The 21,742-nt window shown below is 40.4% G+C and overlaps 1 protein-coding gene across 4 annotated transcripts in view; it reads left to right on the forward strand.

The window, feature by feature from the left end:
- The window catches only part of apc (APC regulator of WNT signaling pathway), a 60,448-nt gene extending 39,034 nt beyond the window's left edge, over positions 1–21,414 (forward strand). For 3 of the 4 annotated variants that reach the window (XM_079804979.1, XM_079804980.1, XM_079804981.1), the window contains 14 exons: positions 1,204–1,288; positions 2,470–2,644; positions 6,130–6,238; positions 6,345–6,458; positions 6,577–6,660; positions 8,292–8,372; positions 11,576–11,674; positions 11,772–12,150; positions 12,809–12,904; positions 13,015–13,154; positions 13,251–13,328; positions 13,525–13,641; positions 13,731–13,945; positions 14,035–21,414. In XM_079804979.1, the coding sequence (XP_079661105.1) occupies positions 1,204–1,288; positions 2,470–2,644; positions 6,130–6,238; positions 6,345–6,458; positions 6,577–6,660; positions 8,292–8,372; positions 11,576–11,674; positions 11,772–12,150; positions 12,809–12,904; positions 13,015–13,154; positions 13,251–13,328; positions 13,525–13,641; positions 13,731–13,945; positions 14,035–20,404 (8,142 nt within the window). In that variant the 3' untranslated portion in view covers positions 20,405–21,414. Of the gene's footprint in view, positions 1–296; positions 515–1,203; positions 1,289–2,469; positions 2,645–6,129; positions 6,239–6,344; positions 6,459–6,576; positions 6,661–8,291; positions 8,373–11,575; positions 11,675–11,771; positions 12,151–12,808; positions 12,905–13,014; positions 13,155–13,250; positions 13,329–13,524; positions 13,642–13,730; positions 13,946–14,034 lie in introns of those variants that run through there. The other variant, XM_079804982.1, reaches the window with a different exon arrangement.
- Positions 21,415–21,742: the final 328 nt, after the last annotated feature.

Raw genomic sequence — 21,742 nt, forward strand, 5'->3', positions numbered from 1 at the left:
TATGACCTCCCCTATAATGAAGCTGTTGTTTCCTGAGACGGCTCAGTGTGACGTCATTCTCCCTTGGGAGAAAGCACCCGAGTGACTCTCCTTAGACACGGAATAACCCCGTGTTGTTCTTTTCTACTGGATAAGGGAAGATAAACGGCATGCTCATGTGTGACCTTTCCCTTCTGGACACCTCCGGCCTTCTCCACGCGTCTCCAGTGGGCTGTGGATATGGTGACCCCGGGCCGTTTGGGAAGGGTGGTCCTGTGAGCTGAATGGGGAAGCATCTGTGCTCTTCATGAGGCTTTGGGTCTCCGGGATGGGATGAAGGGGGAGGTAGCTGCTTCCTGTAAGGCAGTCGCATTGTTTGGGCTTTTTCAGCTTCCAAACACGCTGGAGAACTTGAAGTAATGAAACGAGCGGTGCAAAAGTCTCATGTTTGATATGGTTTGGGGCCGTTTTGGCATCATCAATACCGATGTAACCGTACAGGAACATTGACCAAAACCTCAGCGTATGTGCAGCGGTAAGTTCTGCAAATATCCTGAATGTTTTTCTGATACTTTACTGATAGTGTGTCAACAGACTTTGAGATGAATTGTGTGCTGTTGATCAGTGAATTCTAGTGGTTGATCATCAATATAACTGCTGTGTTTGTGCTCCAAACACAATTGATTAATCAATTTATTCGTCTTAGAACATGTTAGCATCATAGCGATGAGTTTTGCAAGTCATATAATCAGCAACCTCTGCCACGTTGGATTTGTAGTACGGCAAAATACGGTGGTTTGTGATGTGTAAAGCCCCGACCCACTGAAGTTTGGTTGAGCAGTGAACGCTAGCTGATCTTGTGCACTGATTTTCTTGCCTACATCAAAAACCTTTAGCAGAAATCAGGGCCTTTCAGGCACTATCACGGCCAGATCACGCATGAACACGGCACTAAAGAAGTAGCAGGTGCATCTTTAGAGCTTCAAAGCTGTTTATGTCTCTGACACGCGCGTCTTCAAAGCACTTCAAAGCTCTTTGATGGAAGTTTTCTTCTCTTTATCAGCTCCGTTTTACCCACAGGCTGAAGAAGTCTTCTTACATGTGGTGGGAGCTGGAAATATCTCATGTTTGTTTTTTCTGGTGCCTTCCGTGCATCATGTTGTGTTATCTGAAGATGGCTTCTAACACTCTACCACACACAGATATTGTCTGTTTCTCTTTCAGGAGGTTTTGAAGCAGCTACAAGGAACTATTGTAGAGGACCCTAAAGAATCGCAAGGGCAGATTGAATTTTTCGAACGATTTAAAGGTGAGGACATGTGAAAAATGCATATTTTGACATAAACTGTATACCATCTAGATTGCATTTTGAGGCAAGACATCACTGTAAATTTGCTAAAAATGTTAACTAATAGATAGCTCCATAATTGCCCAGTTGATTAAACGTAATGCATTAAGAAAATTAAAGATTTCTGAAATGGTATGCTTATTAAATAACTTAACATGCATTAATTGACATACATTTCCATAAATTAAGTCTGAACATTGGTTAAAGCCAGTTTTAAAATTCTTGTTTGATTTTGTTTACAAATTAGAGTTTTAAAGGATTTTAAAGAGGGGATTTTTGTAAAAAAAATTATTATATCACTACAGAAAAATCTGAAAATACTGTCAACAGTCCGAAAAAAATACACTTAGGAATAAATTGTTTTAGAAAACAGGCAAATAATATATGAACAAACCCCTGTGTAAAACCCTGTAAAGTTTGGTGTATGTGCTGATTTCTGGCCTTTAAAGATATCCACTTTAATTTAAAGTGTAATAAAATAAACACTTGTGTTTTCTTTCCACTCGTCTGAAAGAAGACGTGATGGAAACAAAGTAGCCCAAGTGCATGAAAAAACAATGGTTTTGCCTGTCATAGGCGACATCATAGGTGCGTTTCCGATGCAAACTTCCAAATAATAACACATTTTGGACAAACTATTTACCCAGTGGTTCTGTGTGCTGTGTATTTTTATGCTTGGTCAAATATTGTTATTAGCTTAGCAACTAGGTAATGTCAAACCCTATCAGAATCAAATGCTATTTGTGTGGTTGCTGTATATATCGGCCGTTCCAAAACGGTCACTTATGGGGTTTCATTTCAGTTCGAATGCTGCCTTAGAAGGTCTATGTAGAAGTAGAAACAAGTGTTTTGTGAAGATGTAAAAACTTCTCTTAATCTACCATGTTTCCAGAATATACTTTTTTGTTATCATCTTAAACATGCTGCAACTTCGATTCCAAAGCAACTTATATAATGCAATTATAATGCAGAATATTGCACACATTTGGATTTGTACCGAATGAGAAGTTTAATTGTATAGTGCATTTCCCACACTGCAGTTTTTGATTCAAAATTAAACGCATCTACTGTTAGGTGTGACTTTTTCTGGAAAATACAGTACATGTGGCATCATCATTATCATCTCCCATTCTGTCCTGCAGAAATGAGTCTTGACCCCAGCAGTTTCCCTGGCGTGAAGTTGAGGTCCAAGACCTCTCTGCAGGACTCCACCGATAGCAGTCCCAGCCCCAGTCCCATGAGCTCCTTCCCCAGGAGAGGGGTGACTGGTGGGGGACGAGACAGCGCCGGTTACCTGGAGGAGCTGGAAAAGGAACGGTGAGCGCTCGCATGAAGGGATCATTCTGTGCATTAGATGGACTGCTCATATGGCCGGTTAGATCCTTATTTAAGAATGTTAACTAAAGGTTTCTTCTAAAGCTCTTCTAGGGGTTTTGCTACTGGATGAGATTTACATGGTAAACGTGGTAATGATGGTACATTCCAGATAGCCAGCTTTGATTTCAAGCGAAAAAGTGTTTGAATATCAGAAGTTTATTTTCATATTCAGTGCAAAATAATCTCACATGTACACTACTGTTCAAACAATTGTGGGCAGTGCGTTTATTTTTTTTTTCTTCTCTTATTCAGCAATGCTGCATCAAATTGATCAAAACTGACAGTAAAGACATTTATTACAAAGAATTTTCAGTAACACTTTACAATAAGGTTGTATTAGTTAACATTAGTTAATGCATTCGTTGACATGAACTAACCATGAACAACACCTCTGTTCAGCATTAGTTAATCGTTGTTAACGTTAGTTAATAAAAATCCAGCTGTTCATGGTTTGTTCATGTTAGCTCACAGTGCATTAAAGCTACACTGTGTAACTTTTTTAGTCTATTCTTAGCTAAAAACACTTAGTTCTTTCAAAAATATATTTGCTCATTAATGTATATTCACTTCTTTCAAGTAATAAAGTATTCTCGTAAGTTTATAATATGCCATTGAAAATACATAAGGTAATGGGATCTAACGGTGGTCGCCATGTTGCCCCTCCATCTTGAAAGTACATTAGCCAAAGAGGGACATACCCGTAAATTCAAGCTTCGCCTTTCGCGTTTTAACCGGTTTTAACACTGTGCGCGTCAACTTGTTCAGACTTGTCTGGTGCATGTGCAGAGAGTTTTCATCTCAGCAGCTCCAGTAACAGAGTTATACAGAGTTTTCCTGGCTTGTTTATTCCTCAAAAGTCTGTTTTTCCTTGTGTGGTATTTCTGTGCGTTAATAACTCCGTAAGTAATAATAGTTATTGTCATTGTGGATGTGTTTCAGAGTGTGTCATCATGTAATTCAGTTGATGTTACCTCAGAAGTATTTTTGTGTCAACATACAATAGCGTAATGCTCACCTATTTGAATAGCCATTCAGTTATTAACAATGTTTATTCGTTTATAGAAAATATTTGCTTGTAATGTATGTTGATGGAAATATGTATCAGGTCTGATCGGCATATTAACACTTGTTATACAGAGCTAAACCTGCGCACACACTTTTGTAACCGGACACCGCTTGTTAGCAGCGGCAGCTCCGCTCCTTTTAATGCAGCTGCATTTAGCGCCTATATGTGGTACAATAAGCTCTGGTTTACGGTTACATTATACAAATGTAACTTATAAGTATAGTTATACAGTTCTTAACTGTGTATATTCTGTCATGTCATTATCATGTATATTTACCATCCTAATTTGTTCTCTCACAAACCACAAACCACATGCAAACCTGTTTATGCCTTGCAATTGGATGACTGAATAAACATTACTATCATCAAAGTTCACTCTGGATTAGCTGCAGTTCTTTCTAGCCGAATAATTAGGCCAGTTGAGTTCCAACCATCCCACTGCGCACAGAATATCCCACAGGCACCGTGTCGAATGTGGACGAGGTCAAACTGGAAGCCATATTAATCTTGGACTAAATCGGCCACCGTAGGAGTTAAAACGAAATCGGAATTGAACAGAACAGAAACTAAAATTCACTGGATGGTCATATACAAGTTCACCACTAGATGGGGGAAAATATCACACAGTGTAGCTTTAACTAATATTAACAAGATTTGAATAATGCATTAGTAAATGTTGAAATTAACATTGTAAATGCTTTATAAGTGCAGTTCATTATTAGTTCATGTTAACTAATGTAGTTAACTGATGAACCTTATTGTAAAGTGTTACCGAATTTTCTATTCATCAAAGAATCCTGAAAAATAAAATATATCATGCGCAACTGTTTCCAACATTGATGATAATCAGAAATGTTTCTTGAGCAGCAAATCATCATATTAGAATGATTTCTGAAGGGTCATGTGACACTGAAGACTGGAGTAATGATGCTGAAAATTCAGCTTTGATCACAGGAATAAATTGCATTTTAAAATATGATCAAATAGAAAACAGTCATTTTGAATTATAATATTTTTAATAAATGCAGTTTTAGTGAGCAGAAGAGACTTCTTTCAAAAACGTTTAAAAAATGTTTTTACATTTATATTAATATCTTTTGAAATGTCAAGCAAATTGCCAATCAGGTTAATTTTTCAGAAAGAGCCACCGTTAAAAAAATAATAAAATATAATAAAAATTAGCTTTTTTCAATAAAATTTAGGTCCAGGACTTTCACTGTGAGGTTGAGTTACCAAGCGATGAGCATAAATCCGTGTGTGTGTGTGTGTGTGTGTGTGTGTGTGTGTGTGTGTGTGTGTGTGTGTGTGTGTGTGTGTGTGTGTGTGTGTGTGTGTGTGTGTGTGTGTGTGTGTGTGTGTGTGTGTGTGTGTGTGTGTGTGTGTGTGTGTGTGTGTGTGTGTGTGTGTGTGTGTGTGTGTGTGTGTGTGTGTGTGTGTGTGTGTGAGAGCGAGCGAGCGAGAGAACGCACACAGTGCTTAGGCTACATCTACTGTGTTTACGTGAATACTCGACTTGGCATTTTGATATATTTGTGTTTATTTGGCGAAGACCACGTCTACTGTGCTTGTCCGTGTTGCGCTCGGAGCGTGTGCAGCTCATCCTGTCAGTGGAATTCAGTTCTCTTTCGCGACTTATCGCGTTTTTAATATTTATTTTCAATAAAAAGTACATCCCACTCTTTTCTTTCTCATTCATTCATGTTATTCGTTATTAATAACTTTAAACAGTATTGTCAACTGAAATCATAAATACGACACGTATGACATAAAGTGGCAAAAGCGAAAGTATCAGCGGGTGAATGTCTCTTTGCACAGAAAGCACCAGTTTCAATAAATGGATACATTAAAGTTTATTTAGCCTACTTTAAAATTTTTGCAGCTTTTCTAAAAATGCCATTACCTTAATCAAGCTACAGCTGCTTGAATCCCAGTGCAGGAGCTGTAGGTTTACCACAAAAACGTAAGCAGTTAGTTGATTGCTGTCGCGACTCGTGACACTCGCGAACAGCACTATATTATTATTATCATAAACTTTTTATTAACTTCGGCTGTACAACAAAGGAATTGTAATTGGCTGCTTTTTCTGCAGAGAGCGGATCTCTTTTGATGTCAAATTTTTTGTATCGATCATTTGTTGGTAAAGGGTCAGACCTGGTGAGCCACATGATTTTTGTCAAAGAGCCAGGCATGACTCCGCGAGCCATAGGTTACCGACCACTGCTATAGAGGAAAATAAGTTGCATTTTGACTTCTGGAACCTTACTGTCATTACGTTTTGATCTATAACAATTTTAATTTTGTGAGTCAAAAAGTCAAAGCAAATTTCATTGTTTTCATGAGTGACTTTTCTTTCTATTAGGTCTTTGTTGATGGCAGAACTCGAGAAGGAAGAAAAGGAAAAAGACTGGTATTATGCCCAGTTACAAAACCTCACCAAAAGGATTGACAGTCTGCCACTGACTGAGAATGTAAGCAAAACGTATAAAAATGACAGTGTGCAATATGGTGTTCAATGCAGTAGGTTATTTTTACCTTATATGATCTCTGTAGCTCACACTTCTCCTGCTGTTGTAGTTTTCTCTCCAGACCGATATGACTCGCAGGCAACTGGAATATGAGGCCCGGCAGATAAGAGCCGCCATGGAGGAGCAACTGGGCACATGTCAGGACATGGAGAAACGGGCACAGGTGGGCTGAAATGCAGAAACTGAAAGACTTACAAATTGTTCATGAAACTGAAAACAGGCTTCTAAATTCAGTGTGAAACCACCAGTTTGGTGATGAAGTTTCCATCATTTGTTTTCAGGGCCGCGTCGCACGGATACAGCAGATAGAAAAAGACATGCTGAGGATTCGGACACGTTTGCAGGCCCAGTCGGCCGACACAGAGGTACATGATTTGTGCTTGGAGGGAAGAATTGAACATTACACTTTAGGATTAGTAGTAATTAGTGAAGCTCAGTGTTATGATCTCTATTTATGTCCAGTGAAAGTCATTGTGTGAAGTCTTGTTTAACCATATGAGATAATAGTCAAACACATTTATAAAAAATGACTTCACAAAATAAAAAAAAATGTTTTATGCTGAGTATCATATTTGATACATCATGTTTTTATGGCTCATATGGTTTCATATAGTGAAAACATGGAGCTCATACACACACTGTTTTATTCTTTGTCATTTATTATTTATAATAATTTATTTATTATTTGATGCAGATGATATTTATTTGACCGAAAAGTCAAATGAAATTCTGATAGCTTGTAATGCAATCTTTATAACAGACTACTTTCATAAAATGCATATTAATATCATTGCAGTTTAATGATCAAATCTCTGTAGTTTTAAAACGTATCATGCAATGCTATACAATGATTATTGAGAGAGACATGAAAAAGAAATGTTCCTCAAAAGCTCGATTAGATCATATTTGACACACAAATTAAAAAAAAAATGATGTATGGATAATCAAGTAAATCAAAGTTGCTTCTGTCTAATAAGTGTTCACCTTGAACTGTTTCTTACAGTTGTACTAAAAGGCCTTTAGTAGCTAAAAAAGTATAAAATATCAATCAGACGACAGAAGGCATGTGGAAGATTATTTGCAACACGTTTTCAACAAAGTTGATCATTTAGAGGCCTTCAAAATATTAAATAAGATACAGTAGGCTTTATAGGGTTAATCATATTTTGTTGGAATGGAAATTTGTGGTCAGATTGTGCAAGCATTTGTTCCTCCTTCACACGTTTAATTCATTTTCTTTAGAAAGGCTGGACATTTCAGCATCAGTGTTTTCTGTACGGTTCTGCTTTTCGAGCTTGTTCTGTAGCGAACGGAAATAGTGCGCAGAAATGCTTCTGTGCATAAACACCGACTGAAGCCATGAAAGTTTAATTGAATTTGCATGCTCTACTAATGTACCGTGCTCTGTGTGGCTGAGCATTAAAAACAGTCATGTCACCTAAGTGCACGGCAATGTTCACATTTAGGAACTGCATTTACATCTATGCATTCGGCAGATGCTTTTATTGTAAGCATCTTACATTACATTCAAGATATATATATTTTGTAATGTCATGCTTTCCCATGGAATCGAAACCATTACCTTGCCATTGCTAGTGCAATGCTCTTCTTGTGTTTTATATAGTAAAATAGTGCACAAGTAGAAGTTTTTGCTCACTAACATGCACGTGATTTTCCCATTAAGTGGATAAATCCTATTGGACACTTCTGCTTTTCCTCCCCCTCTGCCTCCGGCTGAATGAGAAAGCAATGTAGGTCAGAAAGAGCCTGGTGCTCTTGCAGCTGCTGTCCTGGAGCTCAAGACCACTCAGCCTCGCTCTGTATCTCTATACGCTGATTTATCCCTAATTCACAGAGCTGATTACACAGGTTATCTGTCGCCTGTAGCCAGCGAGCCTCTTTCCACCTGCCTTGACTGATGTCTTTTCCTTGCTCTCTAGGTGTCATTTGCTCAATGTAACATGCCGTTTCCTCATATTCCTCTTTGAATCCTCAGGTCAAGCATGACCCTGTGACCCAGAGCGAAGGGGCTCATGCAGCAGGAGATGCTGGTGCTGGTAGTGCAGTATGCTCACAGGTAAGTGCTGTATCTATTTGCAATAGTCTCCCACTAAATTAGACTCATTTTGTTGATGGTCTCATGAACAGAAGTGTTCTCCGGTGGCCCTTTTTTGGGTGCCAAGGATTTCAGGACCTTTTTGAAAAGCCCTTTCAGTCTATGCCAAGAGCTTCGGTGTGCTTTGAATAATAATGATTTGAATGCAGATGCTAATGGTTTTATTGTTCATCATAGAGACCTAGTTAGACTTTGAAATTCTAAGCAGAAACAGGAGGGTTTTTTGTTCTTCATACTGTTTCACTTGCATTAAGCTTGCATGGTATTTTTTAGACAGATGGTGTGAGCGGTATGTCACTGGATTAGGTGCAGGGATCGAGTTTAATACTAGAGCCATACATTGTTTACCAAGCATAGAGATTTGCCTGTATTTTGTATTTGCAAATAACATAGTATTTTATATTTTATTTTTATGCAACTTAAATTAGTTTTTTGTTTCAAGGTATTTATTTGATCAAAATAAGCATACAAATTCAGTGATGCAATTAAACATAATGCTTTCCCTTACCTTGACATACAATATTCTGAGCAAAAGAGGAAATTATAAAAAATAAGTATCAAAGAAATGTATTATATATACAAATTTAAATTTAAACACAAATTCATAAATGTAAATATACATTTATAAATGTAATAAATATACTGTAATGTATAATTAAATATCAATGTAATTTAATATTTATATTTCATATAATTATACATTTAAATTTATAAACATACATTTCTAAATTTAAACTTAAATATATTTAAATGTAAATTTAATTTTAAATATTCACATTTATCTATGCATCTATGCAAAGTCTTTGTGGACATGCTGAAGATTTCACTGAAGCCCCTTTCAATCCCAGTAATCCCAGTAAATGACCCTAAAATTACCAGAGTGACTTTACCAGTAAATACACAAATGTACTGCACAATCAATGGTGTTCTGGCTCTTTACCATTAATAGACCATTGACACATCAGCACCAAAATACCGGTAAATTCTGTGATGCCAGTCATCGGAAATTTTCTTTAAATGCTGTGCCGCCCACGTAAGAAGCTCTTTCTATCGTTTTCTATCTGTTCAATTTAACATTTTTCACATCGGAGTACAGGCGTATGGGGATGATTGCACAGAACGCAGTTTTGATCTTAAAAATATAAGATGCCCTTAATAGTATTTATTTATCCTTTATTTAACCAGGAGATCCCATTGAGATATTCGATCTCTGGTCAAGACGGCAGCACATAAAGTTTCACACATAACACAAAACAATAATCATACAAAACAAAAAGGGATGCACCGAATCCAGGATTCGGATTCAGCCGAATATTTGGCTTTTTGCGGAGTTCGGTTTATGTCGAACCTTAGAATTTTTCTCCACCGAACCGAACCCTACGCTTGCACTATGCGCGCTATGCTGGTCGACGTAATGACGCCGCCGTTGATTATGGGAAGGTGTTTACTAGGTGGACCGCTCAAATGCAGCAGGCTGTGAGAAAGTGAAAATTGAACTTGTGAGCAGGAAAAGTGTTGTTTGGCAGAACTTTCAGTCAAAAGAAGGTGATTCAAGTCGATTTACGTGTTCAATTTGCAATGCTGATTTGTCTCGTTGTGACAAGGACCCTAAACAATAGCCACTGTTACGAAGAATACGAGTTGTGCATCTACAGACAACAGCCAAAATACAGGATCTTCAGGTACGACAAAGGAAGGACGCTCATCCTGGCATCCTCTTTTTTTACAGTTAAAATAAAATAAAATGAAAAATACACTGCTGTGGATGTTGTTTACTTCATTAAAGGTCCTGTTCTTCGTGATCCCATTTTTCAAACTTTAGTTAGTGTGTAATGTTGCTGTTAGAGCATAAATAATACCTGTAAAATTATAAAGCTCAATGTTCAATGCCAAGCGAGATATTTTATTTAACAGAAGTTCCCTTTCAAAGCCTACAGCGAACGGCCGGTTTGGACTACATCCCTGTACTTCCTGCTTTAATGATGTCAGTAGAACAGTTTGTTGACTAACCTCCGCCCACAAGAATACGCAAAAAAGGGGGCGTGGTCTTGTTGCTCTCCAGCTCTCCAGCTCTCAGCTCTCCCACGTGGAGAAGAGGAAGTGTTGCGTTTGTAGAGTGTTTGTCGCCATGTCGTCGAGACAGTTATTTTCATCCCGGAGTCAAATCGGCTTTCTTTGGCCAGGGACGCTGTACTTTGAGCACATGCATCTCCCCGTTATGGTAAGAGGCGTGACCTTTCCGGGCAACGTGCGCTAAGCTGCTGTCGAATCACAACACGGGAACCGCTGGCACAATCAGAACTCGTTACGTATTTCTGAAGGAGGGACTTCATTGAACAGGGAAATCTTTCAAGCTGTTTTTAGGACAGTGAAAACAGCGGTATACAGATAAGTAAATTGTGTGAAAAATACTGTTTTTTTACACTCGAAACATGAACACATGTTATATTGCTCACTGTAAACACAATCACAGCTTCAAAAAAACAGGAAAAACGGGACCTTTAATGTGTTTACTGTGATAATGGACTGAGGATGGGAGTAGGATTCGGTTTCGGATTCGGCAGAATCTTAACCAGTGGATTCGGTATTCGGCCGAAACCCCAAAAATCGATTCAGTGCATCCCTATAAACAATTAATAAAGATAATAAAGTTTATACTGCACATCCGCAGTGCTGATGAATGGAAAAGCAGCGTGACGTGCTGAAAAAGCTGCAAGACGCAGCGCAAAGGTCAAAGATGTCCATCTAGCTGGCGCATATTTACATAGAAAAACTACTAAACCTAAACAGTGCGGAGTAATCTGCCCAAAGCAGACTTCTTACGTCACCACGTTCGGACCTTGTATGTGCCCATACCACAAATCTTCATTCTTTGTTCACACACAGCATCATTACAGTAATTTACTGGTAATCTTACAACTTCTCATTGGTTCAATTTCCCCGTATTTTTGTAAAGGTCCTGTTCACACATGATTTATTAACAGTAATTTGCTGGTAATTCACCAGTAAAGACTGTATGTGTGAAAGGGGCTAATGACATTTTGTAGGGGGTGTAATATCTACAGTTGATAAAATAAATGTAAACTTTTAGAAAGGTGTTTGATTGGGTTTGCTGAAGACCTGCAAGTTGTTTGAATCTGCCTTGAATTTACTTTGCCTGACAGGGCTCAAGTTCTCGGGTCGACCATGACACCGCCAGTGAGATGAGCAGTGCGGGAAGTTACTCCGTTCCACGCAGACTGACTAGCCATCTGGGCACTAAGGTTAACCTAAGCTAGATTTTCAATGTTTCATTCTCAATACTACAATGACAATTAAAAACATGACAGCTTGCAGTGAACGAAGTTTGCATATGCTTAGGTGGAAATGGTGTACTCTCTGCTGTCCATGCTGGGGACCCATGATAAAGATGACATGTCTCGAACCCTTCTGGCCATGTCGAGCTCTCAGGACAGCTGCATTGCCATGCGCCAATCCGGGTGCCTGCCGCTGCTCATCCAACTTCTCCATGGCAACGACAAGGACTCTGTGTTGCTTGGAAATTCTCGCGGCAGCAAAGAGGCCCGGGCGAGGGCCAGCGCCGCCCTGCATAACATTATCCATTCACAACCCGATGACAAGCGCGGCCGGCGGGAGATCCGGGTGCTCCACCTACTGGAGCAGATCCGAGCTTACTGCGAGACCTGCTGGGAGTGGCAGGAAAGCCATGAGCGCGGCGTGGACCAGGACAAGAACCCAAGTAAGACCTAATATATCTTGTGCTGATATATGCAATGTGTCAGGAATAGCATAGAGGGATGTGACATGGCATCCTTGTGGTGTAATTTTTAGTTTCAGTAACTGTGTGGATTAATAGAAGTGTTTTCTCACCCTTGTGTTGGTTTCAAAATCTACCAACAAATAATTAACCATTTCTAACTCTTATTTCAGTTTAGTGATTTTATTTTGTTGGTTAGTTGCCATGGCAATATAGTTTTTAATGTATATATTTTTTCATGTTTATACTTTTATATTTTTCCCCACTTTATTTCAATTAACGAGAACCAGATTGAATAGTTTCTTAATTTTAGTTAACAATAACAACCCTGTAATTTATATTGAAATAAATTGCATTGCATTGAATATGATGCATCTGCATTAGCCATTTAAAAAAACATAATTCAACCACTGTAATAGGTGCCTATATGTCCTTAATATATTGCAGTAGTAAATGCCAGGCTTTTTGATTTATTCCCATATACTAAAGACATTTGATTAATTTATAAATGTGATTCATATGAAATGCTCTGATGGGAAGGAGTTGAATGGATGGATGACTCTCTTCTAAGTGGGTTGACGCATATTTAATACATGTGGAGCAGTACAATCTCATTAATGTACTTTTGCCTTCATTGCAGTGCCTTCACCAGTCGAGCATCAGATTTGCCCAGCGGTTTGTGTTCTCATGAAACTTTCCTTTGATGAAGAGCACAGGCACGCGATGAATGAGCTTGGTAGGTTCTCCAAACGTATTCATTTATCTAAAAAACTGATATAAATTAAACCTGGCCACCCAGTTTTTTCTTGGGTAGACACTGACTCTTTCAATATATTGTTTATGCAGGTGGACTTCAGGCGATTGGGGAGCTCCTGCAGGTAGACTGTGAGATTTACGGTCTTACCAATGATCACTACAGTGTTACACTAAGACGATATGCTGGCATGGCTCTAACTAATCTAACCTTTGGAGATGTAGCTAATAAGGTGCGTTATTTCTCTCATCATTGTCTGTATGGTATTTTATGTATTGTTTTTTTTTTTATTGTTCAATTAATTGTTACTTTCTTGTTTTGTCTACAGGCTACACTTTGCTCAATGAAAGGTTGTATGAGGGCCATGGTAGCTCAGCTAAAGTCAGAGAGTGAGGACCTACAGCAGGTATAACTCTTTGGAAATACATTATATTTTGTATGTGTTGCATATTTACATTATTCCAAAAATGCCAAAAAATATCATAGTCATTTCATAATGCATGCCACCAAGAAGAAAGACATTAATGCCAAGTTACTGCTTTGGGTAATTAAGGGGGCTTCAATATTTCTCATTTGTATTAAGAGACTTTGTACTGCTTTAGGTAATTGCCAGTGTTTTGAGGAACCTCTCATGGCGAGCTGATGTGAACAGTAAGAAGATTTTGCGAGAGGTCGGCAGTGTAAGGGCCCTGATGGAGTGTGCCTTAGAGGTTCAGAAGGTGAGGTTTGTCTTTGATAAATTCTGTAATTGGAATGCAAACGAGCCATTAAATCATTAATGAAATTGTCTTTGTTATTATTCCTACAGGAATCCACATTAAAAAGTGTCCTGAGTGCCCTTTGGAACTTATCAGCACATTGCACGGAAAACAAAGCTGATATCTGTAACGTTCCTGGAGCTTTGGCATTTTTAGTGAGCACTCTAACATACAGAAGCCAAACCAACACCCTTGCCATCATAGAAAGTGGTGGTGGCATCCTGAGAAATGTGTCAAGCCTCATCGCCACAAATGAGGAGCACAGGTAAAGTATGCTGTATAAAAGCTGCATACGCTCACAGACATTTAATTTGTTCACATGGGAGCAAACCATTTCTTTTTTGTTTATTTCAGGCAAATATTAAGGGAAAACAGCTGTCTTCAGACTCTTCTTCAGCACCTTAAATCACACAGTCTGACAATAGTGAGCAATGCCTGTGGAACACTTTGGAACCTCTCTGCTCGGAATGCAAAAGATCAGGAGGCATTATGGGACATGGGTGCAGTTAGCATGCTTAAGAACCTCATTCACTCCAAGCACAAGATGATAGCTATGGGAAGTGCAGCTGCTTTGAGAAACCTTATGGCAAATCGGCCTGCCAAGTATAAGGATGCCAACATAATGTCCCCTGGATCCAGTCTGCCATCCCTGCATGTAAGAAAACAGAAAGCACTAATTGAAGAACTAGATGCACAGCAACTATCTGAAACCTTTGATAACATTGACAACTTGAGCCCGAAAGCCTCCCATAGGGCCAAACCAAGACATAAGCATAATGTCTATGGCGATTACGATGGTGTCTGTCGATCAGATGGCTATAGCCCCAATGGAGTCGGTGTTCGCTCACCTTATATGAACACCCCTGTGCTCTCAAGCCCATCCTCTCGAGACAACAGAGGAAATGCAGAAAGTGTACGAGCCGAAAGGGACAGAAGTCTAGATCGAGAGCGAAGGGGATTCCATACAGATCCTGAGGCTTCCAAGAGAATGGGGCAGATTCCCACGACTCAAGCTCAAATTTCAGTGGGTATGGAGGAAATGCAGAGCATGCACTTAAGTATGGATGATCGAACGGCAGGATCCACACCAGACCCTCACGTAGTGCAAGACGACATTATCCGGCGCCAAACTGCTCTTCATGGTCACCAAAACATGTACAGCTACAGCAAAACTGACCCATCAGGCAGACGGTGTGCACTGCCCAAACTGGAGTCCACAGCTTCTAATGACAGTCTGAATAGTGTCAACAGCACCGATGGCTATGGAAAGAGAGGTCAAATGAAGCCCTCAGTGGATTCCTATTCAGAAGATGATGAAGGCAAATGCTGTGTCTACAGAAAATATCCTGCGGACCTTGCCCATAAGATACACAATGCAAATCACATGGAAGATGACAACGGAGATCTTGACACCCCTATTAACTACAGTTTGAAGTATTCTGATGAGCAGCTAAACTCTGGTCGACAAAGCCCAAGCCAGAATGAAAGGTGGGCAAGGCCTAAGCTCCTTGATGATGAAATGAAACGGCCAGATCAGAAACCATCGAGATCGCAAAGCCCAGGATACCCCATGTACACTGAAGGCAACAGTGAAGGAGAAGATAAACTAAAAAAGTACCAGCCCAGGTTTGTTCAACAGGACCTGACTGGATTTAGATCAAGGGGCTCAACTGAACAAATTAACAGTGGGTCAAGTCATGGACTTAACAAAAAAATCTCTCAAAACATCTGCACTGTTGATGATTATGCCGACGACAAACCCACAAACTACAGTGAGCGCTATTCAGAGGAAGAGCAGCTTGATGAGCAAACTCCTAACTACAGCATGAAGTACAATGAGGATCATCATGTAGAACAGCCTATTGATTACAGTTTGAAGTACTCTGATGCTGCTTCCAAGAAGGCCATGTTCGGTCAATCAAAGCAATCTTCTACCCAAAGTTCTGTCAAAGACCATTTAAGCCAAGATAGTTCCTCCTCTGTGGCATCCTTAAAGAATCAGGGTAGGCAAAAGCAACTCCACCCTTTCTCTGCTCAAAGCAGATCAGGACCAACGAGAGCAGTTCAGAAGAACTCAACATGCAAGGCTCCCACAATAAATCAAGAAACAATACAGACGTATTGTGTTGAGGACACACCCATTTGTTTCTCACGTGGTAGCTCTTTATCGTCATTGTCTTCAGAGGAAGATGAAATGGAGAGCTGCAAGCGTAATGTCAACTCAGGCAACAACTACCCAACCATGCCTATATCAGAAAAAGAGTCCTCTAGTAACAATGCACCTGACCAACGAACATCTGAGAGCCAATCATCCGTCCATTATGTTCGCATCAAGCCTCCACGAAATCACTTGGGACATGGAGATGGTTCCAGGCATCACAAAACAGTGGAATTTTCGTCAGGTGCTAAATCGCCATCCAAAAGTGGTGCCCAGACACCTAAAAGTCCCCCTGAACATTATGTGCAAGAGACTCCGCTTATGTTCAGCAGATGCACGTCTGTCAGCTCCCTCGACAGTTTTGAGAGTCATTCTATTGCTAGTTCTGTACAGAGTGAGCCATGCAGTGGGATGGTCAGTGGGATTATCAGTCCGAGTGATCTACCTGATAGCCCTGGACAAACAATGCCTCCTAGTCGCAGCAAGACACCACCACCTCCACCACCACGATCCACATCAGTAAAACAAAAAGTAACTGTGCCACCCCACTCAGAAAAACGTGATTTGGTTCCAAGACATGCAGTTGTAAGTGCTGCTGTACAGAAAGTGCAGGTTTTACCAGATAACGATACTCTTTTACATTTTGCAACAGAAAGCACTCCAGATGGTTTCTCTTGTGCTTCGAGCCTTAGTGCACTAAGTTTAGATGAACCCTTTATTCAGAAAGATGTTGAGCTGAAGATAATGCCCCCAGTTCATGAGGATGACCAAAGTAATGAGGCAGAGCTTGAGAATGAAGACATCCTAGAGCCTAAAGTTCAAGAGAAACCACCATCAACATCTGATGCCGGAAAAGACATCTTGGATGACTCCGATGATGATGATGATATAGAGATTCTAGAGGCTTGTATTAACTCAGCAATGCCAACAAAATCATCAAGAAAACCGAAAAAACAATCGCCCTCTAGCACCTCAAGAATACCACCACCTGTGGCTCGCAAACCAAGTCAGCTCCCAGTTTATAAATTGTTGCCACCACAAAACAGAGGACAACAGCAGAAACATGTAGCCCTAACACACGGTGAGGACATGCCCCGGATATACTGTGTTGAGGGAACACCCATTAACTTTTCCACAGCAACATCTCTCAGTGACCTCACAATTGATTCACCCCCAAATGAATTGGCTGGTATTGAAAGTTCAGCTCCCCATGCAGAAGCATCTGGTCAAAGACGAGACACTCTGCCAGAGGGAAAAAGTGCAGAAGCTAAAGATACAGGTTTATCACCTCCCATGCAGTCTGCTTTGGCTGAGAACGAAGGGGACGATATTCTTGCGGAGTGTATCAATTCAGCAATGCCCAAAGGCAAAATTCACAAGCCGTTTAGAGTGCAGAAGATGCCTGATCAGGCTCCACATCCTTCCACCGCCACTGGCAATCTAGTTCAGCAGGACCTGGAAAAGAAAAAGCCAACTTCGCCTGTAAAACCTATGCCACAAAGCAATGAGTACAGAGCAAGGATGCTCAAACGGCCAGAGGCTCCTAATACCTTGTCAGAAGCAGCATCATATCCAGATAAAAACAAAGAAACCAAAAAGCAAGAGCCCAAAGTAGTCACAAGAGAGTTTGCTGATAAGCCTGCTAATGCTGAGGAAAGGACACGTCCTGGGTTTGCCTTTGATTCTCCGCATCATTACACACCAATTGAGGGCACACCTTATTGCTTCTCTCGCAATGATTCATTGAGTTCACTTGACTTTGAGGATGATGATCTTGACTTGTCTAAAGAAAAAGCTGAGCTACGAAAAGATAAAGAGCAAAGAAAATTCCCCCCTTTGAAGTGCAGCATAGAACAGCCAGTAAACACCAACAGGGTATCAGCATTTCAGACGGCTCCAACAAAACCCATTCAAAAACCAGTAAGTTTTCCACAAGCACCCAAAGAAAATACAGTTGCAGTGTGCGACGAGAAGCAAAAGTTTTCCATTGAAGACACACCTGTATGTTTTTCAAGAAACTCATCACTTAGCTCATTAAGCGACATTGACCAAGAAAACAACAACAAAGACTGTTCACACAAAGATGATGCAACTCAGATAGAAGTACCTAGGCCACAAGCCTCTGGTTATGCTCCAAAGGCCTTTCACGTGGAGGACACCCCTGTGTGCTTTTCTAGAAATAGTTCACTTAGCTCTCTCAGTATCGATTCTGAAGATGACCTTCTCCAAGAATGCATCAGCTCTGCAATGCCAAAGAAAAAGAAACAGCCGCCAAGAAGTAAGGCTGAGGAACAAGGGGGTAAGGAAGAAAAGAGCATATTGGCAGATGGTATTTTAGCAGAAGAACCAGATCTTATATTGGATCTCACAGACACACATAGCCCTATTTCAGAGCAAGCCTTGTCACCAGACTCTGAATCATTTGATTGGAAAGCCATTCAAGAGGGTGCCAATTCAATAGTTAGCAGTCTTCATCAGGCTGCAGCGAGTCTCTCCAGACAAGGTTCTTCTGATTCAGACTCTATTCTCTCTCTCAAATCGGGCATCTCCATTGGATCACCTTTCCACCTACCTTTAAATCAAGATGACAATAAGCCTGCTACAAATAAAGGGCCAAGAATACTCAAACCTGGTGAGAAAAGCTCTTTAGAGGCCAAAAAGACAGAGGAAGAATCTGTTAAGAGTCTGAAAGGAGGAAAGAAAGTGTATAAAAGTCTAATCACAGGAAAGCCCCGTCCCAGCCTAGAAAGTGTGTCCTCTCAGCACAGACAAGCTCAAGCTCCTGTGATCTCACGAGGCAGGACAATGATTCATGTTCCTGGTGTGAGAAGCAGCTCTCCTAGCACCAGTCCTGTGCCCAAAAAACCTCCTCTGCGTGGCCAAATGTCAAAACCACCATCCCAAGCACCAGGCCCTGGAAACTCTCCAAGAACCATGAAAGTCCCAGCTAATTCTGAGCCTAGTCCTGCCAGGGACCCACCATCTTCTCAAGGAGGGTCTAGTAAAGCTTCCTCTCGATCTGGGTCTAGAGACTCTACACCTTCTAGACCAGTTCAGCAATCTCTAACAAGGCCCATGCAGTCTCCTGGTCGTGCCTCAGTTTCACCTGGTAGGAATGGTTTGAGCCCATCTAACAAATTATCTCAACTTCCTCGCACTGCTTCCCCCGGTGCTGCTTCAACAAAATCTTCGGGATCTGGACGCATGTCTTACACTTCTCCAGGGAGGCAACTGGGCCTGCAAACGCCAACAAAGCAGAGTGGTTTGCAGCGAAGTACCAGTGGAATTCCTAGAAGTGAATCTGCCTCAAAAAGTCTAAACCAGTGTGGAACAACAGGCCCTTCAAAGAAGGCAGAGTTGTCCAGAATGTCATCCACAAAGTCAAGTGGGAGTGAGTCTGACCGGTCCGAGAAGCCTGGACTTGTTCGGCAGTCAACATTTATCAAAGAAGCCCCTAGTCCAACACTAAAAAGGAAACTAGAGGAGTCTGCATCTTTCGAGTCCTTGTCTCCTTCGTCTCCGAGCCAGTCACAGACTCCAGTATCTAGTCCATCCTTACCAGATATGTCACTAACTCTACCTTACCAAGGAAGCGGTTGGAGAAAGTCCCCTCATGGTCAGAACTCTGCAGAGAATGGTGAAAGCAAGTCACTCCGAAGGCATGACATCTCCCGATCTCATTCAGAAAGCCCTTCCAGGCTCCCAATCAACAGGACGGGGACATGGAAAAGGGAACACAGCAAACATTCCTCGTCTCTCCCAAGAGTAGGCACTTGGAAAAGAACCGGCAGCAGCTCTTCCATTCTCTCTGCTTCGTCTGAGTCCAGCGAAAAGGGGAGAAGCGAGGATGAGCGGCAACCTGCTAATCCACCTCAAAAATCAGGTAAAGAGGGGGGCCTGGAACGCAAAGGAACATGGAGGAAAATGAAAGAGAGTGAATCCTCATATGCATCTTCTATGACATTAGACTTACCAGATTCAACTGGTGATGCTGCTCATTCAATGGGTGCTGCTATGTCCAAGACAGAAGATGTCTGGGTGAGAATTGAAGACTGTCCCATAAACAATCCAAGGTCTAGTAAATCACCCACAGCAAACACACCTCCTGTTATTGACAGTCAGTCAAGCAAAGGGCTTCCTTGTGACAGGGACTTAAGTGAATCACACTCAAAACAGCCACTAGCAAGTGAGAATGCAGCTGTGGCCAACCTGGGTTCAGAAACCAATCTGAATTTACTCAGGAGCAGTGAGTCTCTTGATAAAAAAGTCACCGACGTCAAGCCTGCACCAAGTAACCCAAACATTTGCACAGAGGTCCATGAATTCCCAGTTGCTGAACGCACACCATTTAGCTCAACTAACTCTAGCAAACACAGCTCCCCTAGTGGGGCTGTGGCTGCTAGGGTAAGTCCTTTTAACTACACACCAAGCCCCAGAAAGAGTAGTGCTGACAGCGCAACTCCTAGACCGTCTCAGATCCCAACACCTATTACAAGCAGTGCAAAAAAAAGAGACACTAAAGGAGACACAACTGAAAGCGGGTCTTACATTGTCACCTCTGTGTAAGTTCGGACACACTCATAGAACTTTATGACGACAACCAAAAAACACTTATTACAGACTCTGGCCTTGTTGATCATTTGCTTTGGGATTTTGTGGAGACAAAAGGCCACTTTCGTAGAACTTCTTGTTGTTGCACCCTGTGTTAGACAACCTATTCTTGCTGGTCGATTGCTGTTTAAGCTAAAGTTGGTTTCAGATCCATAGAAACAGCAGTAGGGAGACATCTGAGAGCAAAAATGTTTGACAATTTGTACTGTACAGATTTGATTATGTATATATTTAATTTAACCGCACATCAGGATCCTGTATTTAGCTTGAACTGACAAGAATTACGGCTAATGGTGGAATATTTGGGATGCTGTTAAACTTCTGGTGGAATTCAATACTATTGCATTTGATTTTTAAAAAACAAACCAACTGTAAACCTGTATTAATTCAAATGTTAAACTCATTCTTACTGTTGCATATTGTATGTCACATAATGGATTTTCTCCTTGCATGAACCGATTCAGTGGTATAGTATTTCCTATAAAGATAAACATTTCTGTGGACATATGACCTGTACTGATAGCTGTAGTGTAACATTTTACACTTTCGTGTGTGCGCTTTTGACAGCTGGAAATAACCCTCAAAACTGTCGAATAATGATGTTGACGGTTGACATAGATTATATGAAAAAACATAGTTTCATTGCTCTGCTGTTTGTGTATAGTTGTTGCCAGATGAGGCGGGTGTCTTTTCAATGAAAGACTGAAGTAATGTTTGAAAATTAAATTATTCCTGTAGGTTTTGGTGTTGGTACCTTTTTAAAAGCTCATTTGCTTTTCCCTTTTATTTAGTTATTAAGCACATAATTAGGTTCAACTGTTTTGCCAAAACCACGGTGTAAATAATCACATTTTATTTGAGTTTTTAATTTTTATTTTTCTCATGCAATAAAGTGGGCAATTCAATGTTTACAAAATATTTCCAATAAAAAATATTAAATCTACACAATAAACGGTATCATTTTTGTGACTATGGGTTGATTGTTTATTCCAGACTTTTAATGTGTTTTAATGATCTGTTAATTTTTACACTTTTTACCCAGTTTAAATAAGTAATCTCAATTAATTGTGTGATATTACTTTTTGGGTGTGCTGTTATTTAGCTTTTTTAAGGGAAAAGAGAAAAGTACTTTATCAAAATGTAGTCACATGATTTTAAACTCATGGGTCATTTAATGTAAGCCAACTCATCCAATTTGGAAAGGCAAACAAATATCTAAATTCCTTCCTGATTCACATGTAGTCAGCTCTTAGGAATGTAGTACTCTCCAACAGTAATACTGACCGTAATCAG

The sequence above is a fragment of the Gobio gobio genome, assembly GCF_949357685.1.
Source record: "Gobio gobio genome assembly, chromosome: 22".
Lineage (NCBI taxonomy): Eukaryota > Metazoa > Chordata > Actinopteri > Cypriniformes > Gobionidae > Gobio > Gobio gobio.